The sequence below is a fragment of the Cervus canadensis genome, chromosome 28, assembly GCF_019320065.1.
Source record: "Cervus canadensis isolate Bull #8, Minnesota chromosome 28, ASM1932006v1, whole genome shotgun sequence".
In the NCBI taxonomy this organism is placed as follows: domain Eukaryota; kingdom Metazoa; phylum Chordata; class Mammalia; order Artiodactyla; family Cervidae; genus Cervus; species Cervus canadensis.
The window spans coordinates 18,679,918-18,701,992 of record NC_057413.1 but is presented as its reverse complement, the minus strand read 5'-3'; the positions used below and the strand labels follow the sequence as shown (position 1 = coordinate 18,701,992).

At 41.1% G+C, this 22,075-nt stretch overlaps 1 protein-coding gene across 1 annotated transcript; it reads right to left on the bottom strand.

The window, feature by feature from the left end:
• Positions 1 to 1,130: 1,130 nt before the first annotated feature.
• On the bottom strand, positions 1,131 to 16,822 carry MRS2 (magnesium transporter MRS2). Its single transcript, XM_043450732.1, has 7 exons — positions 16,511 to 16,822; positions 12,065 to 12,138; positions 9,504 to 9,540; positions 7,655 to 7,767; positions 5,426 to 5,599; positions 2,950 to 3,080; positions 1,131 to 1,918 (listed from the first exon to the last, which is right to left on the bottom strand). Exons 1-7 carry the CDS (start codon positions 16,698 to 16,700, stop codon positions 1,798 to 1,800), a joined length of 840 nt encoding a protein of 279 aa, XP_043306667.1. The 5' UTR covers positions 16,701 to 16,822; the 3' UTR covers positions 1,131 to 1,797.
• Between the last annotated feature and the right edge of the window lie 5,253 nt (positions 16,823 to 22,075).

Here is a 22,075-nt window from a genome sequence, read left to right as displayed (position 1 = left end):
ACTGGAAGAAAATATTTGCAAATGATGCAACTGACAAGGGTTTAATTTCCAAAATATACAAACAGCTCATACAACTCAACAACAAAAACCCAAAACCACATAACCCAATTGAAAAATGGGCTGAAGACCTTAACAGACATTTCTCCAAAGACATGAAATAGTCAGTAGGCACATGAAAAGATGCTCAACATCACTAATTATTAGAGAAATGTAAATCAAAACTACAATGAGGTACCACCTCACACTACTCAGAATAGCCATCATCAAAAACTCTACAAATAACAAAAGCTGGAGAGGCTGTGGAGAAAAGAGAACCCTCCTATCCTGTTAGTGGGAGTGTAAATTGGTATGGCCACTATGGACAACAGTATGGAGATTCCTTAGAAAACTAAAAATAAAATTATCGTATAATCCAGTAATCCCAGTCCAGGGCATGTATACCTGGACAAAGCTATAATTCAAAAAGATATATGGACTCCAACATAGCATATTCATAGTGTAGCAGCACTATTTACAACAGCTGAGACATTGCAACAATCTAAATGTCTGTGGACAGATGAATGAATAAAGATGTGGTACATATATACAATGGAATACTACTCAGCCATAAAAAGAATGAACTAGTGCCATTTTTGCAGCAACATGGATACAACTAGAAATTATCATACTAAGTGAAGTCAGAAAAATAAATACATATGATATCATTTATATGTGGAATCTAAAATGTGGCATAAATGAACCTATCTACAAAACAGACAGAGAGAACAGACTTGTGATTACCAAGGGGGAGGAGGGGACAGAGAGGGATGGACCGGGAGTCTGTAGCAGATGCAAACATTACATACGGAAAGGCTAACAACCAGGTCCTACTGTATAGAACAGGGAACTATACCCAATTTCCTGGGATAAACCACAGCGGAAAAGAATCTTAAAAAGGAATATACATAAGGTGTGTAACTGAGTCACTCTGCTGTGTAAAATTAGCACAAAATTATAAATCAATTATATTATACTTCAGTTTAAAAAAAAAAGTTACTAGTTTTTTTCCCTTCTTTAGTTATACCCCCAATCCTACCAAAGAGGATAAGCAGGAATGAAGCACTGTGTAAAAGACACTTATAAAGCATATTAGAGTTGGATTGGCTTAAGAAGGAAAGTGAACAAGAGTTCAAGTGTTCGAGTTTCTGCTACTATATCTATCTGTTAGAATATCAAGGGTTACAAAGCCCTTTTTGTTTCCTTATTAAGATATAGATAACTAATTTCTCAAAATAATTAAAAAATCTGTACACTCTAGGGAAACTATGGACATTACAAAAGTGTCTGTATTAAGCTCTGATACTGATAGTTACAAAGAACAAAAACATTTGAAAAGGCAGCATTTAAATTTGAGTATACACAAGAAGCATACATGATTTTTAAGTTCATAAGAAATGAAAGGTCTATAAGAAGAGTGTTTTTGTATTAACCAGACTTATTAACCAGAATCTGTGCCAATGTCTCACTCGCCTCCCTGCACTCCATCCACCCTTTTCCCCATCTCTCCCGCTGACCTCTCTAGCAAAGTTAGCTGTGTCTGTCACTCTGTTGGTCTGTGTTTATCTTTACAGTTGTTGTATACAGAGCAAGCACTTAATAAGTCTTCATTAAATTTAATTAGATGCAATACGGAAAAGGAAATAATGAAATGGGATGAAAAGTGCACCTCTATTCTAGAAAAATGTTCTTCTTTATAAAAAGTTATCTGAAGAAGACGACTGATTCTAAGAGAAAAACTAACAAAGCATCACTGGTCACTCACAAGACTTGTGGGTCACTCCACTTTGTCAGGCAGAGCTCTTCCAGCAGCTCTTCTTCATCCAAGATCTCTAAGATGGACTCTTTGAAGATTTTAATATCCGTTTCTAACTCTGACAGGCTGTAAGAATAATTGTACAGAAATGATCAATAACATAAGCCTATAAAAAATTTCCCTACAGGAGTAGTGCCTTTCTAACGTCTTATCAAGCAGACTCCCTTAAACATTCATGATAAACACTGACTTGTAAAAAATTTCTGGTATTTACTATGCAGTTTGAGAATCAATTCCCAATACAAGGCTGTTAATATATTTAGTGATAAAATTAAATAATGATACAATTTTCAGCATATGTTATTTATCTCAGAAACATACAATCACTGTGATGTAAACTTTTGGGCCCAGAAATTTACTTTTCTTCTTAATTATGGCAGTGATAATACAAGAAGAGACCATTTACTTTTATTTGGTAAGAACATCCTGATATTTTTGGACAAAACACTGACTCAGGAATTTTAACTGTTAACTCTTGAAGGGATTTTAGGGGGTACAAATCCTGAGGAACTGATCATTCAATCTATAATACAAGTTAGTAGATTAAATTCTAGAATGCATTATGATCAACAAACAAACAAAAACCTCATGAACTTTGGAGGGAAAAAAAAATACGATTTGAATATAGACCTGTCATTTAATAGCTATTAAAGTTTAGACAAATTACTTAGACCTCGATTTTCTTATTTTCAAAATGAGAACCATGTCAACAGGACTGATGACAGGTTAGGATGAGATCACACACATGAGAGAGACTGATACAGCATTTCACTGAAAACAGCCTTTCAATAAACATCAGTTGGTGTGCCCCCTTCAGCTCAACTTCCCACCTAGGCTACTTTCCTACTTTAGAGTTATGGAAGACAGACTTTTAACAATAATGAAAACCAGATATGGCAATGAAGGCATTGAGAGTAAGTTTCAAAGTAAATAATGTCATTACCATTTGCAAGACTAGTTGGTATTTTTAAGATAGTCAATAGTTACACTGATTTTGGACCTGAATTTACGTTAAACATTTCACTCTTAAGACTACTGACAGAGAAGTTTAAGACATTTGTGTCCAATTCCCAACTTGGTAAATCACCCACATTTACCTTTTGCCGTTTTGTAGCAAGATGTGCAGTTTGCTTCTGTCTACGGAAGAATGTTTGGGATCCACTAAAGCGTCCAGCGTCTCAAGGATCAGTGGTTGCAAAAGGCTAAGTTTCCCCTGAAGGGTGTTGATCTAGATAACAACATGACCTTTCATAAGAATTAAAACAATCTTTTTAGAATACTCAGGGTCAGTGAATCCTCTGATTAAATACAGAAATCTAAAATAGCTAGGAAGGCTGGTAACATTTCAGAACACGGTTATTGTTGGAATGCCTATCTCAGATGATTAAAAAACTCACTCTCCTAGGTTAAACGATAATCATGCATAATGTTGTTGCCAAGCTCCCATCTGGGTGAAAGAAAATTAACTCCCATAAGAGTCCTCCCCCTACAGACATTTAGTATCAAAGGAATGGAAGACTGATTAAAAGAAAAGCTACCATCCCCTGTTTAACATGAACTTCACATCTGGTAAACAATACCTATGTTCTTTGTAAACAGAATAGGAAATAGTTCATAATTTCTATGAACAAAGCACTTTTGGAAAAAAGAAAAAAAGCTCTTTTAAAAAACAAAACATACCTTAAACTTTAAAAAGTAAAGTTGAAAATTCAAATGTATATTTATTATTCACGTTACTATAGGCACAGCAGGATCAACCAGCAAGTATGCACTGATACAGATATGTGTATGTGCATGCGAAGTCGCTTCAGTTGTGTTAGACTCTCTGCAACCCTATGGACCATAGCCCTCTGTCCACGGGATTTTTCAGATAAGAATAGTGGAGTGGGTTGCCCTTCTCCATGATATAGCTATACTAGTTGTTAAAATATTAAAATACTTCCAATAACTGTTGGCACACAGCATAACAGTAGCTGAAGTAGTGAAATTAATTAATACTGTAAATTCCAACACTCTCTCCAGCCCAGCATGAGCTCCTGAGAGCTGACTCTGTGTAGCTTCACCACTGACCACTGTTCATGTACCTTCATTTCTTTCCTTCTATTATTTCCCTGCTTAGTGAGTGGGCTTCAACTAGCCACCATCTCATTGGCTGGTACTAGCTGGGGCTATTGCCTCATTAGCCCCAGTAAGGAATGGAGCCCCCTCCACCGCCTCAACAGAGCAACTCAGACACAGAGAAGGGGGCCAGGTACCACCAACCCCCCAGGCACCTCACGCCCCCGTTATTCCCCCCTCTTCCCCCCTCTTCTCCCACCCTGGTTAGGATGCTCATGGCACTGGCTCTTGCTTGTAGCCAGGTCCTGAACAGTACTATCCTGTTGGGGGAAGAACAGATGATGAAAGATTTGTCACAGCCAAGAAAGCAGTGACCATCCTTGTTCAGAGCTTGACAGGATCCCCAGACCCTGAGTGATTATCAATAGAAGAGCTGTGAGAAGTGTACCCGATTTCTATGTCAAACTAGATCTCAAACAGAGGCATCATTTAGCTACCTCAGACAAAGGACTGTACAAACAAATCAAAGAATGGTTGGTAAGTACCAGAATGATCTGATGAAATATTTGTATTGTATTTATCATGTGTAAGCAGTTACCCAACATACAATTTAGTTAGAGAATAAAATGGAATACAGCTAAAACCTTTTGGTATGTCCATTATATCACATTTAAGATAAGTATTTTGAATTAGTATCCCTAAACAGGATGTCAGGATAGACAACCTGAGATGTGTTTCACTGAATGTCATAACATGATTATTAAAGAGACTCTGTGTACTATACCTAGAGACTTTAGATCTATTTGAGTCATAAACTTTAAGAATTAAGTACCTTCTGCATATAAGACCCTGAGACGTTTCTATTTGGGGGGAGGGTGTGGTTACGGAAAGTGCCATTAAAACAATACCAGTGATTCCCTGGTGGCTCAATCATAAAGAATTCACCTGCCAATGCAGGAGACATGGGTTGGATCCCAGATCTGGGAAGATCCTACATGCTGTGAGGCAACTCAGCCTGTGCACCGCAACTATTGAGCTTGCTGTCTAGAGCCCAGGAGTCACAGCTACTGATACTGAAGCCCTAGCACCCTGGAGCCTGTGCTCAGAAACAAGTTGTTGTTTAGTGGCTAAGTCATGTCCAACTATGATCCCATGGACAGTAGCCCACCAGACTCCTCTGTCCATAGGATTTCCTAGGCAGGAATACTGGAGTGGATAGCCATTTCCTTCTCCAGGGGATCTTCCCGATCCAGGTATTGAACCCCAGCCCCCTGCATTGCAGGCAGGTTCTTTACCGTCTGAGCCACCAGGGAAACCCTGAGCAACAGGAGAAGCCACGACAATAGAAGCCTGTGCACCACACTAGAGAGAAGGCCCCGCTTGCTACAACTAGAGAAAAGCCACACAGCAAGAAGACCCAGCACAGCCAAAAAAAGAAAAAACCAAAGTGTCTTCCTCCTCAATAGCATTGTAAAACCAGAAAACATTCAAGAAGCTAGACAAACACAGGCTCACCCGATACTGCAGGAGTGCTTCTATAGCTCTAAACTCAAAAGGTAAAAGGTATGTGACAAGTTGGCCCTCTCCAGCCAACTGTGAAGGAAGCTCCCGGAAAAGCCACTGCTCCAAGTTCAAATTACGGTAATCGAGTATCAGAAGACACTCCGGAGTTATCACAGCTTTCAAATACTGTAAAGAAAAAAAAAAAAATCTATATATCTGTAGATAGATATATGTACACAGGCATATATGTAAGTTGTAGAGAAAAAATAACATTCATAAAAATATTTAGGATTTAATACTCTATTAATTTTTAAAAACTATTTATTTGGCTGCACCCAGTCTTAGTTGCAGCACGTGGGATCTAGTTCCCTGACCAGGGATTAAAGCCAGGGTCCCTGCATTGGGAGCAAGGAATCTTAGCCACTGGATCACCAGGGAAGTCCCAATACTCTATTAATTTTGGACTAGCCTAAACCAAACCACCGGAGAAGGCAATGGCACTCCACTCCAGTCCTCTTGCCTGGAAAATCCCATGGACGGAGGAGCCTCGTAGGCTGTAGTCCACGGGGTCGCTAAGAGTTGGACATGACTGAGCGACTTCACTTTCACTTTTATGCACTGGAGAAGGAAATGGCAACCCACTCCAGTGTTCTTGCCTGGAGAACCCCAGGGATGGGGGAACCTGGTGGGCTGCCGTCGATGGGATCGCAGAAGAGCCGGACACGACTGAAGTGACTTAGCAGCAGCAGCAAACCAAATCACTGTTCATTTGGTTTTTCAAAAATAAATCAACAAAAACAAAAATCCAAGACTTTTTTTTTTTAAAGAAAGGAAGCCTAAAATAAATGCCAATCTTAATACCTCTAACTCACTCTCAACAGAACTAGAATTAAACAGATTATGTATTTACTAGGATTTCCAGGGTAATCAAGAGAAATATAGAGAACAAAGGAAACAAGATAAGGTCTTTTTAAAACTCAAGCATTCAGTAGACTTTTAGAAAAGATTTAGTTTAATCATGATTGGTTTGGCTGAAGTGGGGAAGTTTCCTTTTTAAAATATCACCAAAACATACTAAGCTAATTTGAAATCATAAAGATAAAATGTAGCCTTAGTGCTCTAATTTAGAACACGATGAAGTTAAAATTCTGAAGAGTAAGGCTAACATATTCTGTGTTTGGGTCATTTTACATGCAGATGTTTTTCAGTAGTAAACACCACACAAATACACCATCTGCGGTGGCTGAATCTGAGGAGAGGGTACAGCAGGCATGGAGGAACTCTAAGGTATACATGTATTTTTGACTGCGTGGAGGTTCGGTGCCCCCACCCCCATGAGGCTCAAAGGTCAACTGTAAAGTGAACATTTTTATTCAGAAAAGTTGAAAAATTATACAGTGAACACCTATACACATACCAATTAGATGCTATAATTAACGTTCTTCTATAACCCATGTAAAATGAGTTCTACACAAGATCACCTGAGAAGACGGTTTCCCATTTTTAAATTAATTCTAAATAAATGACAAAAAAACCTGCCAAAGACTTTTTGGAGAAAGCAAGTCTTGAATCCACTGCAGGAATGACGCTGAGACCTGTGATCCCTCATCTGTTTCCAAACCTTAAACGTTAGCCCACCAAAATAACTTAAAGCTTTCTGTAAAAATAAAAAAAATTGAGATGATAAACTTTAGGGACTTTCCTCGTGGTCCAGTGGCTAAGATTCTGCACTCCCAATGCAGGGGGCCCCCAGTTCAATCCCGGGTCAGGGAACTAGATCCCACATGCAGCAACTAACATCCAGCACAGCCAAATAAATAAATATTTCAAAAACAAAAGATGATAAAATATAAAGGTTACTTCTAGGCTCTTTAAAAAACCAGAATATATTCTTAGTAGCTGAAGTTACAATGCAATTATATATATACTGTATACGACTAAAAAAGTCTGTTATAAATCAAGAATCTTTCTCTTATTTCAGAAACCAGAGACTAAATTCAAACAGTGAGAAAGGAGAGCGCAGTCAGATCCTTTCATTATTAACAGAGCAGTGCTACACCTGCTGAGTACGGGTGTACAATTCAGTGAAATGAGTTCTGCTTCTAACAACATGTTATATTATGAAATAGTTTCACACATCTGTCTTTTATTGCAAAATTACTTTTAAATTACTGATCAAGATAGTAAGGAAGGACTTTTAAGACTGCAGGGGAGAAATGTAGATGAAATAAAATCCTTTACCTCCATTCGCATGATAATCCTATTGTTTCTGGTTGTGATGCTCATTAAATGCTGAAACCTCAAATCTCTGGCTTGAAGACCTAATTCTTGATGTAAGTCAGTTTTCTTCCTTTCTAAAAAAGAAATGTGTTCAATAAAAGGAGTGGGTAAACTTATAAACCAAAAAGTTTAGCTTTTTATATCAGAGTACCCCTCCCAACACCAGTGAGATAATCTTCTATTACTACCAGAAACAAGAGCTAAAATGAGTCTTTTTGCTTTTTTTGCAATTTATGCCACTGCATTAAAAAAAAAAAAAAAACTTTTAATTTTGTATTGGGGTATAGCAGATTAACAATGTTGTCACAATTTCAGGTGAAGAGGGAAGGGACTCAGCCATATAGATACACATGTATCCATTCTCCCCCAAAATCCCCTCCCATCCAGGTTGCCACATAACACTGAGCAGAGTTTCATATGCTATATGGTGGGTCCTTGTTGGTTATCCATTTTAAATATAGCAGTGTGTACACGTCCATCCCAAACTCCCTAATTATCCCTTCCCCCGACTCTCCCCACTCCCCCTACAACCATAAGTTTGTTCTTTAAGTCTGTGAGTCTCTATTTTGTAAGTTCATTTGTATCATTTCTTTTTAGAGTCCACATATAAAGAATATCACACGATAATTCTCCTTTTCTGTCTGAATTACTTCACTCAGTATGACAATCTCTATATCCATCCATGTTGCTGCAAATGCCATTATTTCATTATTTTTAATGGCTAAGTAATCAAAATGGGTCTTTTAAACACCCATTTCTACCCCATTTCTACTCAGGCTAAATCTGGTCAACTAAGTTTTCTTTTCTCCTCTTAACCATACTTCATAAAATTTCTCTGCACTTGGGAAAACCCCTTGGGACCAGTATAAAAACCATAGTTATATATCATTAGAACTTACAGTAACAATTCCTAGCTCTAGATGCATGGATTTTTAAATATGAACTGTACAGAACTACATTTTCTATTTTTTCCTTACTACAGTATCCAGTTCAGCATTTTAAAATCTATGAACAGATAGGTCCAATTGTCTTTTGTTTTTAGACTAATACAAAATGAGAAAATACAATCACTAGATTCTCCTACCTGAAAACTCAATTTATCACCTAAGAAAAAGCAAAACAGATGAAGAAACTCAAGAAATGATGCTGGTAATAGTAGCATCTATTCCTATAGTATCAAGCCGCACCTGTGATAGAGCTCTAAGTAGAACAACCTTTTGAGGAGACACTGAGCCAAAAAATACCCAATATACCCCACTAGGATCTCAGCATAGCAGGAACAGGACTAAGGGTGGGAAGGACAGGGAGATCTGAAACCTGCACCTGAGGTCAGACAGTAAAGTAATGCTGAGTTTTATTTTAAAAACTAACCGTCCACAAGAGCCATCGTTGGCAGAGTTCAGTGACTACCATCCAGTGCCCCAGTCCCTCCTGTCCCGTCCCCTGTCGCAACTGCAATGGCAGTGGTGTTACTCGATCCTGCCTTCAGCACAGCACAGGAGGAGGTGAACATGGGGACCAGGGCAGTGAGAGGGGGCTGAGGAAGAGAAACAAAAGGGAAAGTGTTTCTCGCTTGGCTGCATACCAGCCAACACCCTTCCTTTAACATTCTATTGAGAGTGAAAGTGGCTCCTAACCTCCCCCCAGCCCCCCCAAATTACAGTACAGGTCAGGTGCTGCCAGTAATTAGGGCTAATGGACAAAAGCTTAAGAAAGATCATCTTCAACACATCCATATATGCACACAATATTCTACTCAAAATAGTTTACTTCCAGTGGGTTGATTTAAAAGAAAATTACAGATACTCACCAAAAGAAGTCACCTTTCCTTCTTTGTCAAATTTTGTCTGGAGACAGATAATAAAAACATTATTTTCTCCCAAATCAGTACATGATTTGTGGTATCATATCATATGGTATTATGAAAATAACTCTAAAATGATGAAGATATAAACCGTATCTGCTGTTAAGTTAAATTTGGTTATGAGTTCAGGATTAAAACACGAAAGTCCCCTTTCCTTTGCCAGGACAAATCTGACCTCGGATTAACTATCTAACTTGGTTCCTCAGAAAATCTGATAAAGGAGTATCAGCTGTGTTACTAGGCCATCTCGCTTGTGGAAAATGCCCCATCACTGCTCAACGGGCTGCACTGGGAAGACGGAGAATGGATCATGATACCTGGCGGGGAGCCACAGTTCTGCCTTCCCCGAGGACAGTGGCTCTTGTGACTGACTGTGCTCCTTGCAGAAGCCTGGGATATGCCTCTGGGACAGTGACAAGAGATACTGGCACTAGAGGGCCTCAGGGGTCTAAGCCAAGGTGGATCTTGCACCCACCTCTGAGAATATGCTCTCCTCGTACCTGAGCTTTACATAGGGGGCCACAGGAGCCCCTGGATGGCTGGAAGGACTTCTTTCAAAGAGAAAACACCAAATACTGCCCTTGTGAATTTCCTATCCTTTTGCCTTCTGAATAGACTGGGACCAAACGTGGCTTATCTTGGGAATCTAAGTATTAATATCTGCGGGATGCTACGAGGTCTCTCTGGTAGGTGCTGCAGAATCAATAAATATTTACAGAAAAGACCTCTTCTGATAGTGCAGAGAAGACACAGTGCAGAAACTGTACTTACTTCCTATAAAGCAGAGGGAACATTTTCCCGTAACATTTGTCCACAGTCAAGTCTGAAGATGTCAAAACAATGTTAAATGAATCACTATGTGCTGGGCTGCACTAATTACTATTTAAATATGCATTCTCAGAAGACACACTCTAAGATATAGTCGAGGTACAAGTCCTAAATACGCATGCTATGTTAATAATACCACAATAAAACTGCATAGTATATTTCAGCTTGCTTCTTGTGAACAAAGATAACATCAATAGGAATATATAAGCACCATGAAACATCAGAGTTAAAGGGAAACCTACATCAAGGGAAGTTTTATTTTGTGTAATATATACTAGCTTTCCTCTTTAAGCTTATTTCAAATACATACATTTGCTGCAGAAAATTTGCAAATAAAACTATTTGGTCACAAATTTTAGAGAAAACCATGCTAACATTTTACTAAATGCCCTTCCAGAGTTATTCTTACTAAATACATTCACTCTACAACACTTCTTTGCAGTCTCTCCTCTGCTTTCAACTTAACAATGTATGGTGAAAATTTTTGCATCTCTGTATTTATCTGTATCATTTTTAATGGGAATTAAAATGGGAATGAGATCAAACTGATTTTTTAAAAAATGTTTACCTTGTAAAGGAACTCACATTATTTCAAATAGCATCAACTGATTTTCTTAAGTGTTCTTGGTAGACAATGATTTCACCTGCAAAGAACCTTCTTTCAATATTTAACATCTGACTTTGTATTGTTTAATTAAACTGGCTAACTCCCAGAACAGTGAATAACAGTGACAACCTTTCCGTGCAATTCTCGGAGTTGCCCTGTTCTGTACAGTTCATAAAGAAAAGCTATGTTACAAACCCTAAATGATGATGATGATATATAATGGCTAATATATAGACTGAATGCTTACCACGTGTGAGGTATTATTTTTAAGGGTTTTACATATTTGAATTAATTTAAATCTCACAATTCTACAAGGCAGGTACTATTACTCCTAGTTTACAGGTGAGAAAACCAAGGCACAAAGATAGTATTGTAACTTGTCCACGTCCACCCAGTTAGTAAGAGACAGGGTTCAGACCAGAATTTACAAACTCCAGCTCAGAGCAAGCACTTTCTCTAAATAAGATTTAAAAAATTAAGTCTACAAAAATGTTACAAGAATATTACAACCAATTTCCATGTAACCTTGACCCAGAATCGCCCTTTGTTAATATGTGCCCCAATGGCTTTATTTTTCTTTCTTTAAATATGTGTGTGTGATACACACTATTTATGTTGTTTTATTCAATTTTTTTCTCTGAATCATTTCAGAGAACGTTGCAGAGATCAAGACCCAACAAAGCGTGCAGTTTTAAGTAATACCCTGTGCTGCCTTCAAAATGCTTCTGCATGTATTATGTTGCATAGCACAGGTTCAAGCCATTTTGTGGCTAACAGCCTTCAGGGACTTCTGAATAGATTTCTGGAGAAATATTGAGTATTCAACTAGGAAGCTCTGAATTGTGATTTGAGCCACCTGTTCTGGTACCAGGACAAGCTCTGCAGATATTAGCAGAGACTCAAGAGTGCTGTGCGGCAAATCTAGCTGGCACTCAAGTCACTGGCTGAACACAAGACAATGACTTAGACATTATAAAACTAAGTAAGTAGTATCATGGCTGATCAGTCCAGCCCAGTTAACATAACAAGTATGTACTCTCTGTAAGTCATCAAATGGACCACACACACTCACCACAGTAAACACCGGGGATACACTGGCTAAAGTGGCTTGAGACACATCAGAAGTTCCATTCCGGTAAGTTTCACCTGAAGAATGAATTAGAGAAGTCCTTGTGAGCATATGATTGATTTTCACATATAGCTAAGATACAACTCTCATAGTCTATAGAGGTCTTCAAACTATTTCACTATGTTTTGAATTTTTTTCCCAGAGGGAAAATAAGAAACACTTTTAACATTTACAGGGGATTATGTTAGGTTTGGCAAAATGTGGTTTTTAAAAGTAATAGTTCAGGTGAGGCATTAGAATAATTAACGGATCCAACCACCCCTTTTCCTTTCTAATTATTATATCTTGTAGTTGGACATCAAATGTGTAACAGCATTCTGAGATTAAAGTAAAACGCCCATACCTTTTCATACGATGTAGAAAGGTTGTCAAGGAAAGTTACATTGGAAGACATAGTTTAGAAAACATACATTCCACGAACTACCTGACCTCTCAGCCTTCCAAATATCAGGACTATTTGATTAACCTATAAATTATGAAGCCTGCAGATTTTAACTCTATATTTAATTTCTTCCCCACTGATCCACTTTAATTGTTTAATTATTTTTAAAAATGGGAGTATAACTGCTTCACAATGCTGTGCTGGTTTCTGCTGTAGGTCAATCAGCTATGTGCACATATACACCCCTTCCCTCGTGAGCCTCCCTGCCCCTGTCCCACCCCTTTCGGTCATCACAGAGCACCAAGCCGAGCTCCCTGAGCTATACAGCGGCTGCCCACTAACCATCCATTTTACACGCGGGGTGTACATGTCCATGCTGCTCTCTCAATTCGTCCCAGCCTCTCCTTACCCAGCCATTTTCACAAGGCCGTTTTCTACATCCACTGATACACTTTAGAGTGAATACTTGTGAAATAATTCACTGCACTATTCACTGCACTGGAATAAAGACCCCGGTGAACTGGAATAAAGGCAAACCTTTACTTGAAAATGTGATTAGACTAAGTTGAAGAAAAGCACTCAAGCATAACCAAGTAAATTTAATAGCTGAGAAAGGACACTGTTCACAATGCTAAACACAAGAAGCATGGGCAGAATTCCTATCCATAGAATATGAAGCTATATTCTCATTTCTGATCTTATTCTTTCCTATACATTCAAAGACATAATTTGTTAATCTGAGGTTTGTTGGTTACCCTGTACAAACCACCTTATGAGGGTCAGCTGAATAAAAGTTAAAGTGAAAGTGAAGTCGCTCAGTCGCATCTGATTCTTTGCGACCCTGTGGATTGTAGCCTACTAGGCTCCTCCCTGGAGAAGGAAATGGCAACCCACTCCAGTATTCTTGCCTGGAGAATCCCATGGAGGGAGGGAATAGAAGTTACAGCGCTACAAATCAGCATTTGCTATTAAGTCACAAGTTAGATAGTGTTACCTAGAGGTGAGAGAGTCAATTTCTAGGGAGACTGATAAGAAGTCCAGGGTCCCCAAGGAGGAGAGAGGGGTCTGGGGCTCCTGAAGAGGAGATAGGGGTTTGGAGTTCTCAAGGAGGAGGAAAGAACAAAGGTCTTTTTTTCCTCAACATTCCTTAATCTTAGTCACATAAAACACTCTTTTCTTTAAGCCTGGAACTGATGATTACAATACAAAACAACTCAATTTAAACTCTGTACTAACTCTGTACACTCTCCGACATAAATCACAGCAAGATCCTCTATGACCCACCTCCCAGAATATTGGAAATAAAAGCAAAACTAAACAAATGGGACCTAATGAAACTTAAAAGCTTTTGCACTACAAAGGAAACTATAAGCAAGGTGAAAAGACAGCCCTCAGATTGGGAGAAAATAATAGCAAATGAAGCAACAGACAAAGGATTAATCTCAAAAATATACAAGCAACTCCTGCAGCTCAATTCCAGAAAAATAAATGACCCAATCAAAAAATGGGCCAAAGAACTAAACAGACATTTCTCCAAAGAAGACATACAGATGGCTAACAAACACATGAAAAGATGCTCAACATCACTCATTATTAGAGAAATGCAAATCAAAACCACAATGAGGTACCATTACACGCCAGTCAGGATGGCTGCTATCCAAAAGTCTACAAGCAATAAATGCTGGAGAGGGTGTGGAGAAAAGGGAACCCTCTTACACTGTTGGTGGGAATGCAAACTAGTACAGCCGCTATGGAGAACAGTGTGGAGATTTCTTAAAAAACTGGAAATAGAACTGCCATATGACCCAGCAATCCCACTTCTGGGCATACACACTGAGGAAACCAGATCTGAAAGAGACACGTGCACCCCAATGTTCATCGCAGCACTGTTTATAATAGCCAGGACATGGAAGCAACCTAGATGCCCATCAGCAGATGAATGGATAAGGAAGCTGTGGTACATATACACCATGGAATATTACTCAGCCATTAAAAAGAATTCATTTGAACCAGTCCTAATGAGATGGATGAAGCTGGAGCCCATTATACAGAGTGAAGTAAGCCAGAAAGATAAAGAACATTACAGCATACTAACACATATATATGGAATTTAGAAAGGTGATAACGATAACCCTATATGCAAAACAGAAAAAGAGACACAGAAATACAGAACAGACTTTTGAACTCTGTGGGAGAAGGTGAGGGTGGGATGTTTCAAAAGAACAGCATGTATACTATCTATGGTGAAACAGATCACCAGCCCAGGTGGGATGCATGAGACAAGTGCTCCGGCCTGGTGCACTGGGAAGACCCAGAGGAATCGGGTGGAGAGGGAGGTGGGAGGGGGGATCGGGATTGGGAATACATGTAAATCCATGGCTGATTCATATCAATGTATGACAAAACCCACTGGAAAAAAAAAAATAATAAATAAACTCTGTACTAAGGATTATATAACAACAACATATCCTGCTTGAGGACAGTTTCTCCTTCCTGAAAACCTTCTGACTAATACTGTTATCTTAAAACATGTATTATGGGAGTGGGTCTGGTAAGATCTTTCTATTGTTAAATTCTAACCCTGTTATTCCAACCAGTTCATCCTAAAGGAAATCAGTCCTGAATATTCATTGGAACGACTAATACTGAAGCTGAAATTCCAATACTTTGACCACCTTTGAGGTGAAGAATCGACTCATTTGAGAAGACCCTGATACTGGGAAAGACTGAAGGTGGGAGAAGGGGATGACAGAGGATGAGATGGTTGGATGGCATCACTGACTCAATGGACATGAGTTTGAGTAAGCTCCGGTAGTTAGTGATGGACAGGAAGACCCGGAGAGCTGCAGTCCATGGGGTCCCAAAGAGTCCGACACAACTGAGCAACTGAACTGAATCCTGTTATCTTAAAATGTAAATTGTGGGAGTGGGTCTGGTAAGATCTTTACAACCTTGAGACATTCTTTTGATTTATTGTAATAATTAATTAAAACAGCATACAGCTCCCTTGCTAAGACTAGTAAGTGGGGCACTCTCCACCCCCTTCTGATGTCTACATCAAAAGTTTTCTCTGTCCCTTTTTCACTTTAATAAAACCGCCACACAAGAGTCCTGAGTGGTCAAGTCTGGTCTCTGGTCCCAAAGCTAAATCTTCTAAAGAGATCATGAATCTGACATCGTTCACCCTAAGGTATCAGAGGGAGATTCTGAATCTCAATGCTTGTCCTAAAAGGTTAGATCAGCAATGTAACCCAATTTGGAAAGACTCTCCTAATGAGTATGAGGAAGCAGGTGGAGATAGTCAGCTACTTTAGAAACATTCTGAGTACAATTGAGAAAACTTGTTTGAGAACATTTTAGAGAAGCATACATGCCTCCGGTTTTTGAGCAGTATTAGCGCCCACATTGTCACACTTCTGAAAATGTCAAGTTATCATCGTGGTTTACCATTTGGGGGGGGGGGACCTTAGACTTCTACCTCCATCCCCTTCTATCTGGTTACACAGTACTTGAAGAAAAGTTAGATCTTTCTCAGAAGCAGTTTCTGAAATCTTCAGCCTCACTACCCCTTTTCTGAGGAACTGGACAAATGTGTCCGTTCAAAAGAAAGAGATAGAAAGGAGAAATACTTATAAAAAAACATTCCAGGTAGATAAGCTTAATTTTGGTTCCGGCACTATCATGACGGATGGGAGCTAAATAAAAACCTTCTCTCAAGCGCACTCAGCCGTTTGCAGCCGGACCGGTGGGGAGGACAGAGGACTAGCGGACTCTAGCAGAGCCCAGGGGGCGGTGTTCAGTCGAGTTTGGAGCTGGTGGGACACAGCTCCGCCCGCTGACCTGTGCAAGAGGGCAGGACCTCGGCGCCCAAGAGCGGACCCGGAGGCCGAGGACGGAGCAGGCCGCGGGGCGGGCAGCCACAGCCACGTGGGCTCGGGCGGTCGGGTCGGGCCCTGGGGTCACCGCAAGCCCGGCTTCCCGGAACTGCAGGGCGGGGAGAACGGTACCTGTCACGGGGAGCCGGCGAGGCCAGCACAGAGGCGCGGCCCGCCTCCCTCCAAGCAATTCGGTGGCGCGGCCGTAGGCGACGACGGGGCGAGTGACGGGGGTCAGGCCCAAGGCCAGAGCGCACAAGGTGCGCCGGGGCAGCCCCACCCCGCGGGGCAGGAGCTGGGCCAGGCTCCGCAGACATTCCATGGCGCTGGAGCGAGGAGGAGGGAGCTGCGGGACCCCAGCCCTTCATGCCGGACAGTGGCGCGGCGGCCCGCACTTCGCGACCCCGCGCCGGCGCCCGAGCTGCGACCGAGGCATACTGAGCATGCGCCGGCGTCTAATTTCCCGCGCATGCTCCGAAGGGGCCTCTGCGTGCGCGTCCGGTGACGCTCGGCCAATCAGAGCTTTGCCTTCTGCACCTGTGTGTACTTGTATAGCGTGAATGGACCGGCTCCGGGGTGGGTGGGGCGCGTGTACCTGCGTGAGTTGAACTGCCTAACCTAGGTTCGACCCTTGGGCCTTTGCAGTGGTCTGGTCGGCGCGTACAGTGTTGATTACTTCTATTAACTAGTAATCTTTAAATGTGAAAAAACACACAGGATATATATAATGTTTTACAGTTTCTGGAGCATTTTCATACAGATGCAATCTACAATTTGGAAGTGAGAAGTTATTACCCATTCCCAACTCATGTTATAATTAAGTTTAATGCAGCAAAAGTAAACTTGCATATGGAATGATATATTAAACTTTTGCTAGTGAAGACGGAGGAACATAAACACAGATGATTTATATTCTCTGTTTAATCAATTGTAAGCTAATGTCGATTTCAAGATGCCATTATTTTATATACCACCAAGAAGGAAAACTCGCTGAAAAACTTTGCTAATTGTATCATTTGAGTGACCTCAATATCAGCCTTGAAAATATGAGAAAAGTGAGGCTTAGAATTGATTAAATACAACATATATGCATATTTTTAAAGTGTGAGTTAATAGACTTGCCCTTCCAAGTAGAAATGCACGGTAGACACAAGTTTCACAGATTTCCATTCAATTACTGTGTATGAACACAGAGCCAAAGAAACATAAGGGAAAATCTTTTTTTTTTCCCCCTTCCTGTAGGGTACTGAGACTGAAGGTGATTAGGAGGCCAGGAGAGAGAGGCTTGGAGAAGGCAATAGCACCCCACTCCAGTACTCTTGCCTGGAAAATCCCATGGATGGAGGAGCCTGGTAGGCTGCGGTCCGTGGGGTTCTGAAGAGTCGGACACGACTGAGCGACTTCACTTTCATTTTTCACTTTCATGCCTTGGAGAAGGAAATGGCAACCCACTCCAGTGTTCTTGCCTGGAGAATCCCAGGGATGGGGGAACCTGGTGGGCTGCTGTCTATGGGGTCGCAGAGTCGGACACGACTGAAGCGACTTAGCAGCAGCAGAAGCAATAGACAGAGGCTTCACATAACAGGGGATGTTCGACTTGAGCATTGAGGGCAAAGGAAGACTTCAAGCCCTGCTTCCTTGGCCATGGGGTGGGGTGGAGTGGGGTTTAGAAACTCTGGAAAAGAGCCCTGGGTATATAGTACATGGCTGGTAGATTTTTCATTTAACTAAGGGTGACAATGATGAAATACATCTTTCAAAAACAGTGCATGCCATCAGAGACATTTCTTGGAAACAGTATGTGATAACTCTTAAAACTTAAGTCACCAGCATGATGAGACAGCTCTGTTTAAGGTGAGCTTTACAAAGCCTTAGAAAAACTCTGGGATGTGGCCAGACACATGGCCTTATAATTCATGTCAAGGACTTGGAATTTAATCTGAGAAGGGTGGGAGCTATGGGAAGGGGGGTACTTTGAGCAAAGATGTAAATCTGATTTACATTTAAATGGATTGTTTTGGCTGTGTGGGATTATAGAAAGGTAAGTGTGGAAGCAGAGAGATGGTGATGGTTTGGGTTAAGGTGGGGGTGATGGAGAAGGGGAGATTGGTTGGGTTTGGTGTAATAAACTGAAGGCTGAGTTGACAAGATTTGTAGATGGGATGTAAATAAAGAGGCACAGAAGTAAACTTCATATTTTTTTTGGCTCAAACAAATGGGCCATCATGATGCCATTTACTGAGATAGGGAATTTTGGTGAGGGGCAAATTTAGATGTAAAGCAGACTGTGGCTTGGCATTTGTTTCTGGACATGTTAAATTTGAGAGCTCTACCAGATAGATATCTGAGCATAGACAGCAAGTAAGAGGTTGGAGTTTGGGGGAGGTTTTGAAGCTAGATATACACATTTGGGATTGAGAAATATTTAAAGCCACGTGTCTCCTCTTAGGAGAAAAGTTTTCTCTCAAAGAGAACAGTTCCCGTGATTCAGTTCTAGGTCTTCTAACATTAAATGGTTAAGAAGAGAAGATGAATCCAGCAGAAGAATATGAGAGGGCATGGCCAGGAAGGAGGAATAAAATTAGAGAGGGTAGGATCCATGAAATCAAGTGAAGAAAGTGTTAAAAAAATGAAGTGCTCAGTTACATCAAATGCTACTGCTAGGTGAGAAATGAGAATTGCCTGTATAGGATATGATGCTATGGGGCTCACTGGTCATCTTGATAAGAGCAGTTTTCGTAGGGTGGTAGGCTTCCTAAGGGGCTCAGTGGTAAAGAACCTGCCTGCCAATACAGGAGACACAGGAGATGTGGGTTCGATTCCTGGGTCAGGAAGATCCCCTGGAGAAGGAAATGGCAACCCGCTCAAGTATTCTTGCCTGAAAAATCCCATGGACAGAGGAGCCTGGTGGGCTACAGTTACGACTGAACACACACACACACACACACAAAGAAAGTGATAATCATCTTTCTTTCATCCTAAGCTATGAAAGGATCCAAGAAGATTTCTGCATCTATATAACAATTTGGCTTTAAGATCCCTTAATCTCTTTACTTTTTTTTTTTTTTAAAGATTTATTTCTCTTGGCTGTGCTGGAACTTCTTTGCTGCTAGCTTTTGCCAGTTGCAGAGAATGGGGGCTGCTCTTCATTTCGGTGTGAGGGCTTCTCATTGTGGTGGCTTCTCTTGTTGCGGAGCACAGGCTCCAGGCACATGGGCTTGGGTGATTGGGGCACGTCCGCTCAGTGGTTATAATGTACGAACTTAGCTGCTCCCTGGCATGTGAAATCTTCCCAGACCAGGGTTCGAACCCGGGTCTCCTGCATTGGAAGGTGAATTCTTAACCGCTGAGCCGCCAGGGAAGCCCCTTTCCTTATCTCTTGAACTTCAGAGCAGGTCGGCGACCTAATCTCAGGCTCACCCTGGGTTCTCACCCAGAACTGTTTCACCTCAGAAATGTTATCCCAGTTATGCACATCATAGCCTCCTGGAGACTCTACACCCACAACGATTATATTCTCCCAGCAGAGCCTTCCTGGCCTTTTCCCCTTCTTTGCCCAACCCAGTTTATGTAACTGATCACTGAAACCACTGTGGCTTGTACTTGGAGCACGTTGCCCTCGTGGGATGTAATCACAGAAGACACTTTATTTTTGTCTCTTTAATTCTGCTGAGTGGGGCTGGTCTTTCTCCTGCCTCTTGAAAACTTGAGCAGGTTCCATGACTTCTCTGGTCTCTCAGTCCTTATGTTCATTCTAATCTCCATTCAGCAATTTAAAACATCCACTCCCTATCCTGTTTAGTGAAATAGGTCAGACAGAGAAAGAAAAATACTATGTATTTCCACTGACATGTGGAATCTAAAAAAATAAATGAATATAACAAGGCAGAAGCAGACTCATAGATACAAAGAACAAAGTAGCTGTTACTAATGGGGAGAGGGGAGCAGGAAGGGGCAGGTCAAGGGGAGGGGATTAAGAGGTACAAACACCTATGTATAAAATAAATGAACTACCAGGAAACAGCACTGGGAATATAACAAATATTTTATAATATCTATAAATGGAGTATGATCTATAAAAATTTTGCATCACTATGCTCTGCACCTGAAACTAATGTATTGTAAATCAACCATATCTCAATAAAAATAAAACATCCACTGTATACAAACTACAGTAATTTACAATGTCAGAGCCAGTATACTAATCACTGCTTCACTCTTCAAAGGAAAGACTTGATTCTACACTCCTTGTCAGGCCTGGGGACAAATAGGAAATTGAGGTATAGGTAGAGATTCTGGGAAGCTCCCCCTAACCTTTTCCCAATGCCTTTCTTACTCCATGGCTGCTGTTTCTGACTCTGCTGGGCAGTGAAGCAAAGTAAGAATGAACCAAAAGTGTTTATTGAATAATGGCTCCATGCTCTCTCTAGGCAGGGCAGATTTTAAGCTGATTTCCTCGTGGGCACATTCACGCGATCTCCAGAGAACCACCTCCTGCTTTCTCCCCCTCCCTCCCCACCACCACCCAGACACATCTGATTGGCATTCCTTTGATGTGGGCAGTGACCCTATTGATCACTTTCAGTTTCTGCTCCTTCTTGCCTCAAGCAGGTTCCCCTCTTCCGGCCATGCTGCTCTTGGGGGTAGGATCCTTTTAAAAACAATCCCAGATTGACCTTCCTGTTGTCAGGTCTGCATGCAGGATTCCACGCACCTTTAGAGGGAATTCAGTTACTTCTCTGCAGAGCTGGTCTCCGTGCCCGGGTGTGAGTCCTCTTCAGGCTGTTGGAGTGCTCTAAAGAGGTTCCTCTCGCTAGATTTGGAGTGAGAGGACAACACCCTCCCTACCTCTCTCTCCGGATGGTCATGGTAGAGGTGGGATTTCCCAAGCACAGCTTTTTCCAAATCTTCCATATGATACCTGTGCCTAAGTCTTCAGTCTTTCCATCCTTCTGTATCCTCCATCTGGGTGAGAGGTGGAAGAACTCTGTGACGGCTGCTCAGACTGTTCCCTGGAGAATTGCATCTGATGATGCGTCTGGTGACTGGCCCTGCTGCAGATACCCTATCTTGGCATCTGTGGAAGCACCTATGATCCCCAGCACCTCTGACTCTGTTGTACCTCTTTTATTTATTTATTTATGCATTTATCTCACAGATATTTATTGAGCATAAACTACATGTTTAATTAAACCATTATCCATGACTCTGGGAGAAGTAAAATAGTGAGTTACGGTGCTGGGTACTGAGGGAGGGCAACCTAGAGGAAGAGATAGTTTAGAGGAAAGATTGAGAATTCTACGTTGGACCAGTTGAGATTGCCAAGTAAATATCCAACTGAACAAAGAGTTATTAATAGATTGTTGGCCTGGAGCTAAGAAGAAGGTCTAGGCTAGATGGATAAATGAGTGGGCTTTGGCACATAAGTAGTAAGTGAGGTTGTGGGAGGGCAGGAGATTGCCTGGGGGTGGTGGGTATAATAAAGAGGGGAGAAAAGTGTCCAGATCACAGTCTCAAGGCATATCAACTAACATCAGAAGAACAGAGGAAGAGTCAGCAGAGGAGACTGAGGAGGGTGGATTCTGTGCCTGTTCTAAGCATGTGCTGGCCTAAACAGTTGTGACCCCAAATAAAACAGTGGGGTTACCCTGAAAGCACACTGTTTTTGACTATGGTGGTGGAGCAGTGATGGTGAGG

Bases quoted from the DNA above. Each gene is read 5' to 3' on its own strand.
- MRS2 (XM_043450732.1), bottom strand. From the start codon at position 16,700: ATGGAATGTCTGCGGAGCCTGGCCCAGCTCCTGCCCCGCGGGGTGGGG. The intron at 7,768-9,503 runs GTGAGTATCTGT...TTTCTTTTTTAG, and splicing joins AGGAAAGGTGACTTCTTTTG to AAAGGAAGAAAACTGACTTA. The intron at 3,081-5,425 runs GTGAGCCTGTGT...GTTGTTATCTAG, and splicing joins AAGCACTCCTGCAGTATCGG to ATCAACACCCTTCAGGGGAA.